This window comes from Aspergillus costaricaensis (assembly GCF_003184835.1).
Source record: "Aspergillus costaricaensis CBS 115574 unplaced genomic scaffold BO79scaffold_12, whole genome shotgun sequence".
Lineage (NCBI taxonomy): Eukaryota > Fungi > Ascomycota > Eurotiomycetes > Eurotiales > Aspergillaceae > Aspergillus > Aspergillus costaricensis.
Window position 1 is genome coordinate 280,287 of NW_020291812.1, and position 15,712 is coordinate 295,998.

A 15,712-nucleotide genomic window follows, 5' to 3' on the forward strand; every position below is an offset into this window, starting at 1 on the left:
TTTTATTGATCCAATGGAAGGGGAGTCTTTCAAGTATTATACTCGAGGTCATTGGGCCGTAAGCTCATGAAGCTTTGGGGGGCTGAACCCATGATGTCAAAGATATATTTCTCGGCCGGTGGATCCTGCTCATACTAAGCACTTTGTGGAATGTGTACCCACCTGGATTATTTACAGACATAATCCAGGGTCGTGATAGACGCATGCTCGGGGATCTAGATCCGAAGTTCGGACGAGAACGAGTATTTTTGTTGGGGATAATTGCTTTTATTCTGTTCCTCTCGGGTTGTCAGCGATACTTGCTTCTTCGGGATGGTGAGGTGGTGCGGAAACATCAGCACCGGTATCGCTGCTGTAGTGCAATTCTATATTGGGGATCACTCCACTAGGACTCTCTCGGTTTCGGCTCAGGTAGATCCCTTGGCATCTTTGGTGCAGGAACAGGTCTGAGTCAAGACTTCGTAGCCAGATGGCGGCTCAGCCACTTGGAGTAGTCGATCACCATAGCTATACGGGCCACAATGCACTCTGGTGATCGTTATTCCAGTGCGAAATTAGTACGGTTGCTATTATTGTGGCAAATGTGGCTGTGTGGTTTGTTTAGGGTGTGGTTTTACTCATTGCTGTGGCCGGGAGGGTACCGGTGCGCTGGTACCGCATCGGAGACTTCCGCGCTGGCGGAATGCGTAGGGGGCACCGATATGGCATAAGGCATCTGTCATAGAATCAAATCAGTCGATGTTCTTATCATATCAGTATCTTAAGTTTACGTTCCTGGACCAACGATCCTTCTCCGCGGTCATTAATCCGGGGAGAAGGTACGGAGCACGCCATCCGCCGAGTGTCAGGAGACTCTCGTCTGACAACACTTGGACGGCGGCCGTTCGAGAACTTGATGTTTTCTTTTTCTGCAGGCGGCGCATGATGCGTCTATGGGAATACCCTAGGCGGAATAGAGTCTGTAAGCTGCCTCTTTCCGAGAGACTGAAACCACGCTTAATTAGGTAGACACTGCCACTAGGCTGCCTTTTTCGACCCGTAGTTCCAAAGCCAAACGAAGCTGGTTGGGCTGAAAAGATGGGCCAGGAAAAGGGAAACGGAGATCAAACCTGCCAATCAAGGTACCAATTGAGTCTAATGTACCAAAGCTAGATGAGAAGGAGCAGCAGGTCGTGCGTCACGGCTACTCCTGACTGACCGTCGTAACTGCACGGTTGTATCATCTATGTCTATGCGTTGATGACGCTTCGAACTCGATCGTGCCCACCCAGAGCCTGCAAATCCCTTTTTTCTCCGCACTGCAAAGTTTCAGTTGACAGCGACACTGACACATGAACCGTGATGATTGGCCGGGGCCAATCCCTTACGAATCGGGAATTAGAGGCATGGAGGATCGCCCGATTGCCTCTGCCGCGAACAAGGCCATCCAGTATGATGCTCACCATTCATCTTCCGGGGGGAAGTAACCGCTGCTGCCGCAATGCATAATCGCCTGCACCGTTTTGGCCTGGGCTGCATCAACTGGGGAAAGGGTGGAGTGTGTCCATCTAGTCCTTTCATTTCGCTTTTGATTTTATTTCTCCGGGTTGGCATTATTTACTAGTAGCTGATCAATTCATTGTTTCTTGGGACCACTAGCGTCAGGGACTATGTAATCCGTAGGGTGATTTTTCACATCAATGTCACCTGCGATGTGATGAGAATGCCTAGGAACAGGGCTTCTCGGAAAAGTGGTATACCGGGATCAATCTAGATAGTAGGTACTACAAGTAGTATAGACGGAACATGTTCAGAGTGCAGGATGGCACGGGACGCCCAGGATGATGCAGGCAAAGAGGGGAAAGACAGACCGTAGTCAGTTTCTGGTTCTAGGTGGCTTCTGCGAGTGTTCGGTGCAGAACCAATGATATTGAATCCAGTACCTTAAGTTCTTGGAAGCCAATGAAGATGGATTCTGGCTGGCTTTTCCATCGCTGTCCCGCCCGCCTCCCCTCCCTTACCCTACCCTTCCGGCCATTCTCTTCTCAGCAAAAGATGACCAAGACCCAGTTAGCCTTCAATTTGCTTCTTTTCCGAGAGAGGTCGTATTTTCGTTTGTCGCGTTTCTTTTTCGTCTCAAATCCGGGAACCACTTGCGCGGCTGTGAGTGGAGTGGATTCTGTGTGGCGATTACTAGTTACTACTCTCACCGGGTGGAGTGACCATACAAAAAGGAGATGAAGGAGCAGGAGCTGAGGGAAGAGAGAGAGAGAGGAAGATGGAAGAGAGGAGAATAAAAAATAAAATAAAAGAAATTCCCTATACAAGTTGGGAAAGGTGCAGGAAAATTGACAATCAAGTGGTACATCCATAATCATTTTTTTGACTTGAAGCTCTAAAAAGCATCGGCTGCCCCACCTCCGAACGAGCAACCAGAATATTAAGGGACCTCCATTCCCGGTGTCTCTGGTTCCTTTTGCTCCTCCCCGGTCTTACCTCTCTTTGACTTTGGCGGTGACTTCTTCTCTTCTCTTTTTCCTTGGATCTCAGACTCTTCGTCTCTTGGTTCCACCATTCAGCATTCAGCATCCATTGTGCACCCTCTGGCAGTTGGGGTTTGTGTCGGGGGGCCCTTGCTCACTCGGCCCTTTTCCCCTCTTCCATCGTTTTCCCCCCCCATCACCAGTCATCGTACGACCTTTCTCCTCCGACCTGCTATCTCCTCCATACCTACACCAAATCAATCTCTGGCATACAGAGAATTTATCTTTCCATCCAAACCTTCCTTGAATTTATTCTAAGGATTGTCCCTTTGCTATCGGAGTCCCCCCCAACCCATCGGGATTCGCTGACTCTTCCCGCCCGCCGAGTTTTCCCCACGGGGTTCCCCGTGCGTCACAAATCGGCACCAGAAAGCGGCGACCGTCCACCGTTTACGAGACAACCTCCTGCCCGCTTCCTTTTTGCCGTATGCCAGTATACAATCGGGCTCACGTTTCATTCTGAGCCCTCCGGACCGGCATCCGTCTGCCGATGAGAAGCGGTCCATCTCAGGTCTGATGAACGTTTCCTCTCCAAGCAACATCTTTGCGGGTGATCTTCGGGGTGTCGGCTAAGGCGCAACAATCCACTCGTGGTATCAAGGAAAGAAAAACACAAGGTTTCGAAACAATTGATTGATTATTGCCTGCATCTTCTGGCCAGGATGACCATGGCTCTCGCTGCAATGACCCCGCTGGGTTCGGTGCCGAAACGCGATCATACATCGAGCACAGAGATCGACATGATGACGGAAGCTGATGCACTCCATGCGGCTCTTAATGGACCCCCACGCAAGAGGAAAAGAACCCGAAAGGTTCAGACGGATCGCAAGTTTGAGTGTACGTTTGAGGGGTGTGGCAAGAGTTACTCGCGAGCGGAGCATTTGTACCGCCACCAACTGAACCGTACGCATGCAGTCCTTCCGAGAACTTGTGAGCAAGTACTAACTGGCTTCCGGTCTAGATACTCCCAAGCAGATTTATCGATGCGACTTTCCGGATTGCTACCGCTCCTTCGTGCGACAAGACCTATGTATCCGTCATCGAGAACGCCACACCACCCAGGGATCGCAGCTACAGAAGCGTGATCACTTTGCGCAGACGGCAGCAACCGGCAACAACCCGAAAAAGCCGCAAGTCTCTCAAGTCACGTCACAGGTGAACGCGAACCACGCGCCTACACTCATTCCGCTACCCTCCAACTATTCGCCCGTACAAGCCCCCTCGGAGGGTCCTACAATGACAGTGCCTGCGATGAGTGCATCGAATCAGCACGTACACATGCCATCGCCCTCGGGATCTATGGGCATGGGCCAGGGGTTCAATTATCAGACTCTGGTCTCCCACCATGCGGTGGACCTGTCCGACCCTACGTTTTCCCGATCGAACAGCACCAGTAATCAGACCCTCAGCTCTCCCCCAGGACCGTCAAGCACAACAACGTTTAGTCCTCCGGAGATCCAGGCGGTGCCTCATACTGCGCTCGGCAGTCACTCTGCCGGCAAATCTTCTCCCAATTCGGGCGACTTGAGCAACGAGGTTCGGTCTCATCACTCCGTACCCGAAACAACCTCCATAACACACGATATCGACGGCCCTTCGTTGGCTCATCCCACCGCCTATTCAGGCCTACAACTCCCTCCCGCGGGATACACAGACATATCGATGGCTCCAGCGACGTCGGCTTCGACGGCTCTGGACAACGGAACACTAGAGTCGATGTCAGAGATGATGACATCCGGTCCATCAGTGGGAGATGCCGGCTTCGACGCGCTGGCTTCTTGTGTCTACCCGGTGTTTGGCGGCGAAGCCCACAACCGTTCACCCTTCGCTATGGCGGATGATTTCACAGCGTGGCTGTTCAACGATCCCGTGACAGGCTCTCCGTCCATGGGGTACCCTGCCCCTACTAACGTGGTGCCAAATTACTTGGACGCTGTCCAACTACAGAACCAGTTCTTCATGAGTGATCCTGCCTATGGCAGCTTTCTCAGTGGTGTGATTCCGCATCATCCTATGAGTGTTACAAGCATTCTGGATCCGGGATCGCCGCGCGCCATCATGTCAGAGGAGAAGAGACAAGAACTCCTGGCCCTCATGAGCTCGAGGTTCAATGAGGCCTTCTACGCAGTGTCTGCTAAGCGCAAGGATGCTTTAATGGACGGCGACATTGACGACGACGACCATGTGCTGAGTCTACGGATGATGCAGATGTACATCGGCTCGTATTGGTACCACTTCCACTCTCAGTTGCCCATTCTACATCGTCCAACCTTCGAGGCAGACAAAGCGCCTAATCTTCTTCTGCTCGCAGTGATGGCCATTGGCGCATCCACGCTGGATGGAATCCACGGATCGGAAGTAACCGAGGCAGCAGCTGAGCTGGCGAACTTTATCGCCTGGCATCTGCGAACGGAGCTTTTCATGGATGCTGACTTTCGCCCTCCAGCTAAGCTGTGGATCTTCCAAGCACTCCTGCTGCTGGAGGTATACGAAAAGATGTATTCCACGCGTGCGCTCCATGAGCGGGCGCATATCCACCACGACACCACACTCACACTGATGCGGCGGGGTAGCTCATTGATTGGCCGCTCTGCATTAGACTCTCCTGCAAGCTTTCGAGACGACCGGCAGGCCCGGTCAGCTTCTGGATCGACCATGGCGCCAGACTTTGTGGCTGAAGAATCATGGACTCACTGGATCAAGGCGGAGGCCACGAGACGAGTGGCTTTTGCGGCTTTTGTTCTGGACTCTACCCACGCCACTATGTTCGGGCACTCGGCTAAGATGGTGGCTCACGAGCTTCGGTTACCATTGCCCTGCGATGAGGCGCTGTGGTCTGCGACTAGCGCCTCCGAGGTAGCCCGCGTGCAATCGAGCCTGCACGCTAATGGAGTCAAGCCTGTCATGTTCTTGGACGGCCTTAAGAAGACGCTTAACGGACAGCGGGTCCGGACAAATGCTTTTGGACGAACCATCCTCATGGCTGGTTTGCTTAGCGTCAGCTGGCATATGAACCAACGAGATCTCCAGGTGAGCTCACTGGGTGGGCCACCAGCATTGGGAGGCCGGGACAAATGGCGGTCAGCACTGTTGCGAGCCTTTGACAATTGGCGGCGCGACTTTGATGAAGCGTTGGGTCAGTCCCCGTCAGGCCCTTTTCATAGTGGATACCGTACCCGACACCCTCTGGACGACGACAACGTCTTCGAGTCGCGCGACGTGCTTCATGGACTGGCGCACATGGCTTCTCACGTTGATATTGTTGACTGCCAGATCTTCGCTGGGGCTAATCGGCTCATGGGACGGTCTATCACCCCGAGAGACTACAAGGCGGCGCGCGAAAAGATGGTTGTCTGGGCCACCAAGGCTACTGCCCGCGACGCCACGTTCTATGCTCTAAAGTTCCTATCGGAGTGCCTCCTGGATGAGAGACGAGCACTGAACGAGGATGGGGAACTGTATTCAGGTCGGGACGACTACCTCTTGAACCGGCCGTGGGTGCTGTATGTTGCGGCTCTCGTGGTCTGGTGCTATGGATTTGCACTTGAGGGGCCCTTCAAGTCTCCTGTCAAGTTGAGCTCTCCTGCTGCGCAGCGGCAGGACATGCAGGAATATCTGCGCCGGATGGACAGTGTTCGTGAGCCCAGCGACTTGGAAGGCATGCAAGGACGCAACCGCTGTCTGGGCTTGTTGTTGGTCCTCCGTGACGGGTTCACCAACACGCGCTGGGAGTTATTGGCGGAAGCTGCCAACCTGCTCACCAGTTGTATCGACAAGCTGAACGGAGCAGCTTTTTGATTTCCACTGTTTCCCTCAAAATTTATAATTCCTTTGTTAATTCTTCTACATCTTTTCTGTGTATATAGCGTTTGAGGGGGGTTTTGTTATTCTCTACATGGTTGTACTTGTGTTTTGACAAGCACCTGCTGCCTTGTTTGCTGTATTCTTCTGCGTGGCTTATGTTGTTGGCTGTCTGAATACTTTGCGCATGTGTTATGACTTGGATACCATTGGGATGGATAGCGTTGCATGTTTGTATTATTGCAATATTAGTACCTACTGTGTGTATCTTCACAGACGCCAGTCATGTTCCATGATCAATGCTAGTAGGAACTAGTGTAGCCTGATGTTGTCATCGTATCAGACAAGCGCAGATCGATAGGGGGGTTGTCGTGCCTGAGGTGTCCGGTTACCACAACAACAACCGGGCAAACAGTGCCGCCGGACTCTCCTCCATCCCGCCCGCCCTTCTCCTTTCCCTGTTCCCTCATTCTGCCCTCCTCCTTCATTCCAAACCATACGTGGTACTCCTGCCATTGCCGTTCCGTTTGTTTAGATCGTCATTCACATCCCCCTGTCGCTATCCCTCGCAGCCCGCTGCCGCATACTCCTCACGCAATTACCGCAATCAACACAATAAACAGTCATGGTACGTGGCCGTCTCGCAATTTCGCAATGTCAATAAGAAGCATCGTCCCTCGCTGGCGGGAGAAGAATTGTCCGGATGGCATCAGGAACGAGCAGTGCTCTGTATCCCTTGTTTGTTGACTGTCGTGGTGAACCTCGGGGATCGCTCGTGTGGTTGGATCCATTGAATTCCGGCCCCTCGTCGGCCCATCCAATCCCTTTGCTCGTTTCCATGGTTCACTAGTAGTCGTGGCTGCTTGTTCGTCATCGGCACTCTTCAACTCCCTGTCTTCTTTCCATCCTCATTTCATCTCTGATCACTACTCTCCATCTCGAATTCCTGCCCTGTGATTTCGTTTTCAAGATGTCCCGCTCACCAGAAATGCACCATGACCAGGCCTCGACCAACTACAAGGAAGCCTTCTCTCTCTTCGATAAGCGCGGTACCGGCAAGGTCGCGCTCGAGTCGCTGGGCGACCTCCTGCGCGCATGCGGTCAGAATCCCACTTTGGCGGAGATCGCAGATCTGGAGAAGTCCGTCGGTGGAGACTGTACGTATGCCCTGATTTGAGATGGCTGATACGGATCTAACATGCTTTGCGCAGTTGACTTCGAGTCGTTCTTGAAGGTCCTCAACCGCCCTGGAGGCTTCCGTGACCCCGGCGAGCCCGAAGAATACTGCCGCGGATTCCAGGTGTTCGACAAGGACTTGACTGGGTTTATCGGTGTGGGACAGCTTCGTTACAGTATGTGAAGCAGGATAGGATGATTAGAGTGATACTGATGATGGCTATAGTCCTGACGAATCTCGGAGAGAAGATGTCGGATGAGGAGGTCGACGAGCTGCTCAAGGCCGTCGACACCAGCTCCGGCGAGATCAACTACACCGGTAGGCTACCGACTCTGTGTTCACCACGCCTCTGTTTCGGGTCAAACTAACAGTAGCAGACCTCGTCCGCACCATCCTGGCCAACTAAACGACACACGACACCGATACCCTCCTGACGTTCCTGATGATTTCTGTTACGACGCGAACCTCCTACCAGCCGTGCCGGAGTTGAAGGCTTGAGCATAGTTTAGTTATAGTGCATTGTATATGGGATATTGCGCGATTCAGCATCGGATAAACATGAATAAATATGGTAAATGATACATGGTATATGAAGTAAAGTATAGTACAAACAACTCCAACTTATATCACTTCCCTCCCAATACATCGCCCCATCCATAGACTATGCTATGCGCACAGCACAGCATCAAAAACAGACAGACAGACAGACAGACAGATGAAATAGATAATTTATCCCTCCAACCACCCCACCCACTCCCTATCCAGCCCCTTCACCACCCTCTCCAACTCCTCATCTCGCATCATCACCCCCGTCTCCACCAAAGCTCCAGGCAACAAATACACCACCCTCGCCTTCTCCCCCTCCCCATCTCCCTCCCCATCCCCTCCTTCCCTATTAGTAGAAGTCATCCCCCCAAAATGCACCTCATCCAAAAAATACCCCATCACAACTCTACACCGTCCACACCGCAGGAACAACCTCTTCTCGAAGCCATCTTCCCTGCGCACGAGGGTATGTTTCCGATCGGGGATAGTGGTTGAGAGAAGAATCGTGTAGTGTTTTTGTTGTTGTTTCGATTGTTCATCGTCGTCGGTGCTGTGATCGCGCGGAAGAGGGAGGATTATCGCCCCGTCTTTTGCGGGGGATTTGCGCCGCGGGAGGGATGGGATTGAGCGTGTTGTGGCGAGGAGGAGATGGTTGCAGAAGCGGCAGTGGTGGGTTTGGACGGGGAGGCGGGATGAGGAGGGTTGTTGTGAGGATGTGGTGGATGTGGTGGTTGTTGTTGTGGTTGGTGGTGGTGGTGTTGGGTTGTCTGGGGTTGGGGTTGACATTGTGGGAGTAAGTCTTGAGTAGGTGGGTAGTTGGTTTTGTGGAAGTGCGGTAGGTGTGATATGTAGGTTTGTTGTAGGTTATCGTTGTGTGGTTGATTGAGGAGTGTGGTGTGGATGGTGGAGGGAGCTGGTGGTGATGACGGTGATGTGAAGTTCAATGTTGGGTGAGGTTTTCGGCTTATCGATAACGGGGATGGTCAGTAACGTACTGTCCTATGGAAGTAATGAAACTAGCTAAAGGCAACCAATTCACTTGGTATTGTGTATAATAGGCAACCAAAGGGTTCATGGAAGAATTCTCAATGTTTCCTTGTTTATCATCTTGAAATGAACCTTTTTCATTTCTTCTTCTTTTTTTTTTTTTTTTTTTTTATTTGTTTTTTTTGGTTTGTTTCCCCCCAAGGTGACCATGCATGAGGTCAGATTAAGTGCAAACTAGAGAAATCAATAGGACTTTGTTAATTTTTCTTCGATCATCTGATGGGCCATATGCTACATACTACTACAATATGAACTACTAAATACTAAATACTACTGAAGTACACTAGTACTTACGACTACAATGATCGAGCAGAGATCACAGAGGATGTGGCACTAGTACTAGCATAATCTACAGCATGATGCCACGAGCCTACTAGTAGAGTCCGGGGTGACCGAACATCTTGAATCGGGATAAAAATCGAAAGCAGCAGGTCACATGTGGGCTACATCGGGAATTGACAGACAGCCAAAAGTCACTTTTGCACCTTCCAAGTAATGAAATCGTGCTTCTGCAACACTAGTACTCCTTCGTAGTTATTTTGCTTATGTCTTTTCTAGGCTACACTCTATGCTTGCTTTTTGGGAAGCGTTACCCGAGCCTAAAACCCCATCCCAGCCTACACGTTGTCCATTATCTCTGTGGACAATCTTCAATGGCTGAGATCTACCAACCTTTTTACCGTCAGCCCTGAATGAATCTTGTGTGACACGGCACCATTGGCTAGCCGGCAGTGGTTGCAGACGGAAGACTTCTTGTACGAGGGTGTGATGAACCTGCAGCATTACCCTGGTACCAGCCAGCTGTGACGATCGGACTTTGCCTGCGATGCGATGCACCATACTACTTAATCCTTTTGTCCAATAGGAGTGTTCTTTCCACTCCCCAAATCACTAATGCGATCTCTAGTTCCGGACTCGAAACAATACCAATACCTTATCCCACCCTAAGTGCCATTCCCTTAGAATACCCACATTCCTAGAACCCGCAAACAAGGATTTGGGTGAACTCAGGCCAAGATGTGTCTATTGATACCCGGCATAAGCGATTTCCCTGGTGTGGTAATCCAAACCAGAGTAACTGTCTGCCGCAAGCTATTTCGTGAACCCTCGGGTAATGCGGCTGTGAACCGGAACAGGAGCGTCAGGCACCGCTACAGGAAACTCGGCCAGCACGAATATTTTCTGGCACTGTACTCGTAGTGCGGCTCGGATATCATTGCTTCCCTTGTTAATTGAAGAAGTTACATCCGCTCTTGTGGCGCTTCGGCACCTATCGCGGCCCTTCCACTAGCCACTACTACCACCACGTATTCCGCGCTAATCCAAGAAATCGATGAACAGTGGGGCCTTGGTCACGTAGCTGAACTTTCTCAGCCTGAATTATAAGATAACCGAGTCATCGACGTTAGTTTTTTTCAGTGTGGCTGGCTGGGATTTTGGGCTGGGATATTGTTGAAGGGATCTGCTCTACAGTAGTTGTCGAACAACACATAGCTCGCCTGCTTTAGATCGTAGACATGTTGAGTCAGTGTCTCCATATCCTCGCTCTACACTGACTCCTCAGATTGGAGACAACATCGATAAGGGCCGAGATAACCGCATACGGCCTACGGAGATTAATGGCGCCGTAGTGCCAGCTGAAGGTGGAAGATCTTGACAATCAAGTGGAGACCAGAACGAGTCAGGACTAAAAAGAAAAATTATTACCCCGTATTGCTCTAGGCGATGACCCCTCTGGGCATCAATTCATTCGCTTCAGCTGAGCAAGCTGCGGTGAACTAGCCGATCTGATGGTAGCTGGGCTTGAACTAGTCGGACATATCAGATGTGAGGGGTATATCAATGGCACGTTCCCGGACAGTGGCCATCCAGCAAGATCTTCTACTACTAAACTCTTCGAGCCACAAAATGGAGTCTTCCCCGTTCAATATCACAGAACATGTTGTTGATTGCCAGCATATCCGAGAGTATGCCCGCGCGACTCGAGATAGCAACGATGCACTAAAAATTGCGGTCAAGCAATACACGCCAAAGTCGAATCCAAATCCCCAACCTGGTGATGTGACCATCATTGGGGCTACTTCTGTTGGATCCCCTAAGGTGAGTCGGGACGTATCTTTTGCGCTGTATAAAAGTGCACTTCAAAATGTGACGCCAGAAAATGTAAAATCTAAATCAATGCAATGGCACAGGAACTAAAAGAGCCGCTATGGGAGGAGATATATGAAAGGTTAAGCCGCCAGGGACTTCGCATTCGCTCTATCTGGATTGCAGATTCAGCCCCACAGGCTGAGAGCGCGGCCATCAATGCGGAATACCTAGGGTTTGAGCGTACGCTTTCGAAATGCCTACCAGCCCATTCTCCCCTAATTAACCCTATCCTAGCATCATGGTTCGACCACAGTCGAGACCTGCTCTACATGATCAACCAATATAAAGATGATATGCCGAAACCTATCATTGGTGTTGGACATAGCATCGGAGTTGGGCAACTGTAGGTTTTCCTCTCTCTCTCTCTCTTTCTACACCTGTACTATACATGAATACGATTGAAGACTAATACACTAACGCGATCCACCAGATTGGGTCTAACCCAGATGCACCCCCGGCTTTTCACTTCCCTTATCCTCATAGAACCAGTGATAGTAAAGGAATTCATTTCTGGAAGAGGCCCAGGCTTTGCCAAAGCAGCGCTGATGAAGAAGGATACGTGGAAGTCCCGTGCCGAAGCAGATTCGTACTTTAGAGAGACACTCAACGAATGGGATCCACGATGTCTTGATCTCTGGCTCAAATATGGCCTTCGAGACAACACCGCCGAAACCGAGAACTCAGAGTCGACAGTCGGTCTAGCTACCACCAAAGATCAAGAGATTGCACAGAGCTTACGCCCCAATTTCATCGACTTGCAACCCGGCAGCAACCAATCGGAATACTTACACGATCCCTCATTCTGGACCGATGTGACCGGTCATTCGGAAACTCTTCCGTTTTACCGCTATGAACCGATCGTCTTATGGAAACTACTCAAATACGTCCGGCCATCGGTACTATGGATCTATGGCGGAAAGAGTATCATGGCAACACCGGATCAACGCGCAGAGAAGCTCCAGCGGACTGGAACAGGGGTGGGGGGTAGCGGTGGCTACGAGAAGGGCCGCGTCAAGGAGATCGTGATACCGAATGGTGGACACTTCGTTCCGTTCGAGGATGTGGCAGGAGTCGCTGGACCTGCTGCTGAATGGATCAAACAAGAGACGGACAGATGGCATGACGAAGAAGAACGGATCAAGAAGGGCTGGCTGGATTTGACCGCGAAACAGAGGTCGTCAATCCCCAACGAGTGGCTTGCGCAGATGGACAAATACTTTATGAAGGGGAAGGCGCGTAAAGCGCAAGTGAGGGCGAAGCTGTGAGCAGGATTGAGTTGTCACCAAAAGCAGGGAGATGAGTCAGTGTCAGTCAGTGCGCCTGGAAGTATTTGCGAGACAATTTGGAGAGTGTTCTTTCGCATAGAGTTTAGAAGCATATTGCTAACCGCAGTTGAAGTTGTGGGTGGACAATCCCAATAGACGTGGCTAATCCTGAATCGAGCTGACTATCTACCCCCCCACACATATATATAAGTCCCACTAGTTGATGCAACTTGCAAGCAGTGTAAAAAAGACCCTCCAATAACGTTGAGATCCAATAACAATTAGTAGACATTTACCCATCTGCAGGAAACGAGGTATCGGTCACCTGACATAAGAGTCGGTTCTCCGCGCGGCCGGGAAGCCGATGATCGCCTCAAGCTCTTTCATGGAAAGAGACCGATCCATGAACAAAAATGCCACCACCAGAGCAAAGGGCTTCCACGCCCACCTCTTCACGACTAGCTGGGAGATCACCACGGGTGCTTGCATGCGTGCTGTGCCAGCAGCGCAAAGTCAAATGCGACCGCAAGTTCCCCTGCGCCAACTGCGTCCGGGCCGGCGCGCAGTGTGTGCCCACTCTTGGCCCGCGCCCGCGGCGTCGCAGGTTCCCCGAACGAGAGCTCTTGGATCGCGTTCGGAGGTATGAAGACTTGCTGCGCCAGAATAATATACCTTTTGAGCCTTTGCATGCTCCTGTAGCGGAAGATAGTAGGGTGCTGGAGACTGGTTACCATGCTCGTTCTGAAGATCCTATGGTGGGGGAAGAGAGGGACGTGGCTGTCAAGGCTGAGCCAGTATACGCGGCTAAGTTGTGCTTCCGCAGTAAGGTTTGTTGAGGTCGCGCTGATTGTTGTATAGGAATTATTGGAAGGTTCTCAACTCAGTGGTATGTACCTTTTCTTGACTTGGGATGAACTACGCTTACAGTGGACGTCAGTCTCAAGATGCTGAGGAGGCCGATTCCGATGATGACAGTGAGGATGGCAATGATCTCACTCACTACCAGTTCACTCTGGGAGGGAATGCCGTGAACAAGATGTTTGATGAGGCGTACAAGAACAGCGACGAGGGATTTATATTTGGATCACGCAAAGCCAATGTGGATCTGTCGACATTGCATCCTGATCAAGTCCAGATATTCAAGCTCTGGCAGATTTACTTGGACAATGTCGACCCGCTGCTCAAAGTCACGCATACCCCAACCCTGCAAGCACGTATTATTTGTGCTCTTAGTGATCTGACTCGTCTAAGCTCGGAACTGGAAGCACTCCTGTTCAGTGTGTATTGCGTTGCTATTATGAGTCTCGACGATGAAGAGTGCCGGACGTCGTTCGGGTCTCCGAGGAAAGAGCTTTTGCGAGGATATCAATTTGGATGTCAACAAGCCTTGCTCAATTGTAACGTGCTACGCACCGGAGATCGCGAGTGCTTAACTGCGTTGTTTCTCTATCTGGTTAGTCCGTCGAGTGACTTTGTCGTCGTTTGCGTGTCTAACCATTTCAGGTGTCTGTGAGGTATGAGACGGATCCGAGGTCTTCATCTTCGATGCTTGGAGTTGCTATTCGAATTGCTCAACGCATGAGCATCCATGACGAAAAGGCAAATGCTAGGTGTACTGCGCTGGAGGGCGAGATGCGCCGGAGGTTATGGTGGTCGTTGATTATGTTTGACAACCGCATTGGCGAGATGTCGGACCACAAAACTTCAATGTTGATCCCAACTTGGGATTGCAGCAAGCCTCGCAATTTGACCGACAATGATTTGCAACCGGAGATGAAGGACTTGCCAGCTGCTCAAGCAGGTCCGACCGAAGCGTTGTTCATAGCTGCGCGCAGTGAACTCGGAGAGTTTCTGCGGCATAGCGCCTTTCATTTAGATTTTGTCAACCCTTCCTTAAAGGCAGTCGCCAGGGACACAAAGGGTGATGGCATGACTGATCTAGAAAAGAGGATAGAGGAAAACTACCTCCGACTCTGCAATCCAGATAATCCGCTTCACTATTTGACGATCTGGACGATACGTGGCTTCCTTGCAAAACACCGTCTGCTTGAAGAGTACTCGAGATTTTCGCCCGCGCAGCAATCAGAAGCGCAGCGCAACATCGCCAGCTCCTGTGCAATGCGGATCCTCGAGTCCGATACCAAGCTGATGATATCCCCCCTCACCAAACGGTACCGTTGGCATGTTCATATGTACTTCCCGTTTCCTGCACATCTGCATTTGATTCAAGATCTGAAGAAGCGACCAATGCAAGAGCACGCTCATGAGATGTGGAAGGCCATGAGCGAAAACGCCGAGATACGCTTCGAAGACATGCATAGATTCCATCCGCTTTCTGAGATTGTGTCGCGAGATATTCTTCAGGCCTGGGAGGCGTATCAAGCAGCATCAGGGGGACATGGAGAAACGGTATCGCCGCCATGGATTGTTAAGAGTGCTAGAACAAACTTCAACAATCCGAATAACGATACGGGAAATTGCAGCGCAGAGCAGCCGAATGACCTGGAGGTCGCCCCTTCACTCTCCATGTCTACGGAACATGGTATTCCTAATCTGCTATCCGGCATGGAAGGATTTGGCAGCGCAGCTTCCGGGTTCGGTGGATATTCGGACATATTTGAACAGGCTGTTCTGGAGGGTGACGCGTATCAGTCAGGCTGGCCCACGATGGGCTTCTACCCAATGTGGTAGGGGTGATCAAGACTAAGCCTCGTTATTGCGTGCCCAGTACGGCTGCTATTGAATTGCGGATCAAGCGGATCGAATATAATAGTTCGACTGACGAGAAATTGCGATCGAGTTGTCATCGCGTTGTTCGCCCTTCTTCTTGGGAACTAATTTCATACGATAAGTCTGATCCAGGTCCATTTTAAAGGCCCAATGGAGGTCATGCGGAGAAGAGTGTCCAACGCATATGTGAGTATGCTCGCTCACTGTTGCTTGGCTGAAGCATTCAAGAAAGGCGCTGATGATGCACTTCGCCAAATTTCAAGTATAGCAATTGTAGCCACCAGCAATGCCTTGTGCACCAAATAAGCACGGTACCATTGCTAAGGAAGTGCAGAAGTAATACAAATGTTCAATCTAGTTTCACAGCATGATCTTGGGGGCGCAAATGGTGCCTGGCGCCACTCAGGGGCTCCGGCCCGGAGCGGAGCATGGAGCAGCCTCCGCTCACTGCATCTCCGGTTGATACAATCTGA

General features: G+C 51.0%; 6 protein-coding genes across 6 annotated transcripts; 4 read left to right on the forward strand and 2 right to left on the reverse strand.

Annotated features, from left to right (window-relative positions):
• Nucleotides 1-613: 613 nt before the first annotated feature.
• BO79DRAFT_253924 (uncharacterized protein) lies at nucleotides 614-923 on the reverse strand (the record flags this gene model as incomplete). The annotated part of the gene is made up of 2 exons (XM_025686025.1): nucleotides 614-715; nucleotides 771-923. 2 exons carry the CDS (start codon nucleotides 921-923, stop codon nucleotides 614-616), a joined length of 255 nt encoding a protein of 84 aa, XP_025540657.1.
• Nucleotides 924-2,982: 2,059 nt separating this feature from the next.
• BO79DRAFT_8647 (putative C2H2 finger domain protein) lies at nucleotides 2,983-6,331 on the forward strand. The gene is made up of 2 exons (XM_025689806.1): nucleotides 2,983-3,425; nucleotides 3,484-6,331. The coding sequence occupies exons 1-2, from the start codon at nucleotides 3,185-3,187 to the stop codon at nucleotides 6,318-6,320; spliced, it is 3,078 nt and encodes a 1,025-aa protein (XP_025540658.1). The 5' UTR covers nucleotides 2,983-3,184; the 3' UTR covers nucleotides 6,321-6,331.
• An 847-nt stretch (nucleotides 6,332-7,178) lies between these two features.
• Nucleotides 7,179-8,068, forward strand: BO79DRAFT_171287 (putative cytokinesis EF-hand protein Cdc4). The gene is made up of 4 exons (XM_025679568.1): nucleotides 7,179-7,480; nucleotides 7,535-7,675; nucleotides 7,726-7,818; nucleotides 7,878-8,068. Exons 1-4 carry the CDS (start codon nucleotides 7,294-7,296, stop codon nucleotides 7,904-7,906), a joined length of 450 nt encoding a protein of 149 aa, XP_025540659.1. The 5' UTR covers nucleotides 7,179-7,293; the 3' UTR covers nucleotides 7,907-8,068.
• A 42-nt stretch (nucleotides 8,069-8,110) lies between these two features.
• On the reverse strand, nucleotides 8,111-8,996 carry BO79DRAFT_263456 (uncharacterized protein). Its single transcript, XM_025686685.1, has one exon. It carries the CDS (start codon nucleotides 8,830-8,832, stop codon nucleotides 8,230-8,232), a length of 603 nt encoding a protein of 200 aa, XP_025540660.1. The 5' UTR covers nucleotides 8,833-8,996; the 3' UTR covers nucleotides 8,111-8,229.
• A 1,946-nt stretch (nucleotides 8,997-10,942) lies between these two features.
• Nucleotides 10,943-12,692, forward strand: BO79DRAFT_263464 (toxin biosynthesis protein). Its single transcript, XM_025686686.1, has 4 exons — nucleotides 10,943-11,193; nucleotides 11,286-11,424; nucleotides 11,479-11,587; nucleotides 11,675-12,692. Exons 1-4 carry the CDS (start codon nucleotides 11,002-11,004, stop codon nucleotides 12,507-12,509), a joined length of 1,275 nt encoding a protein of 424 aa, XP_025540661.1. The 5' UTR covers nucleotides 10,943-11,001; the 3' UTR covers nucleotides 12,510-12,692.
• Nucleotides 12,693-12,922: 230 nt separating this feature from the next.
• Nucleotides 12,923-15,200, forward strand: BO79DRAFT_193036 (C6 transcription factor; the record flags this gene model as incomplete). The annotated part of the gene is made up of 3 exons (XM_025680943.1): nucleotides 12,923-13,303; nucleotides 13,489-13,962; nucleotides 14,013-15,200. The coding sequence occupies 3 exons, from the start codon at nucleotides 12,923-12,925 to the stop codon at nucleotides 15,198-15,200; spliced, it is 2,043 nt and encodes a 680-aa protein (XP_025540662.1).
• Between the last annotated feature and the right edge of the window lie 512 nt (nucleotides 15,201-15,712).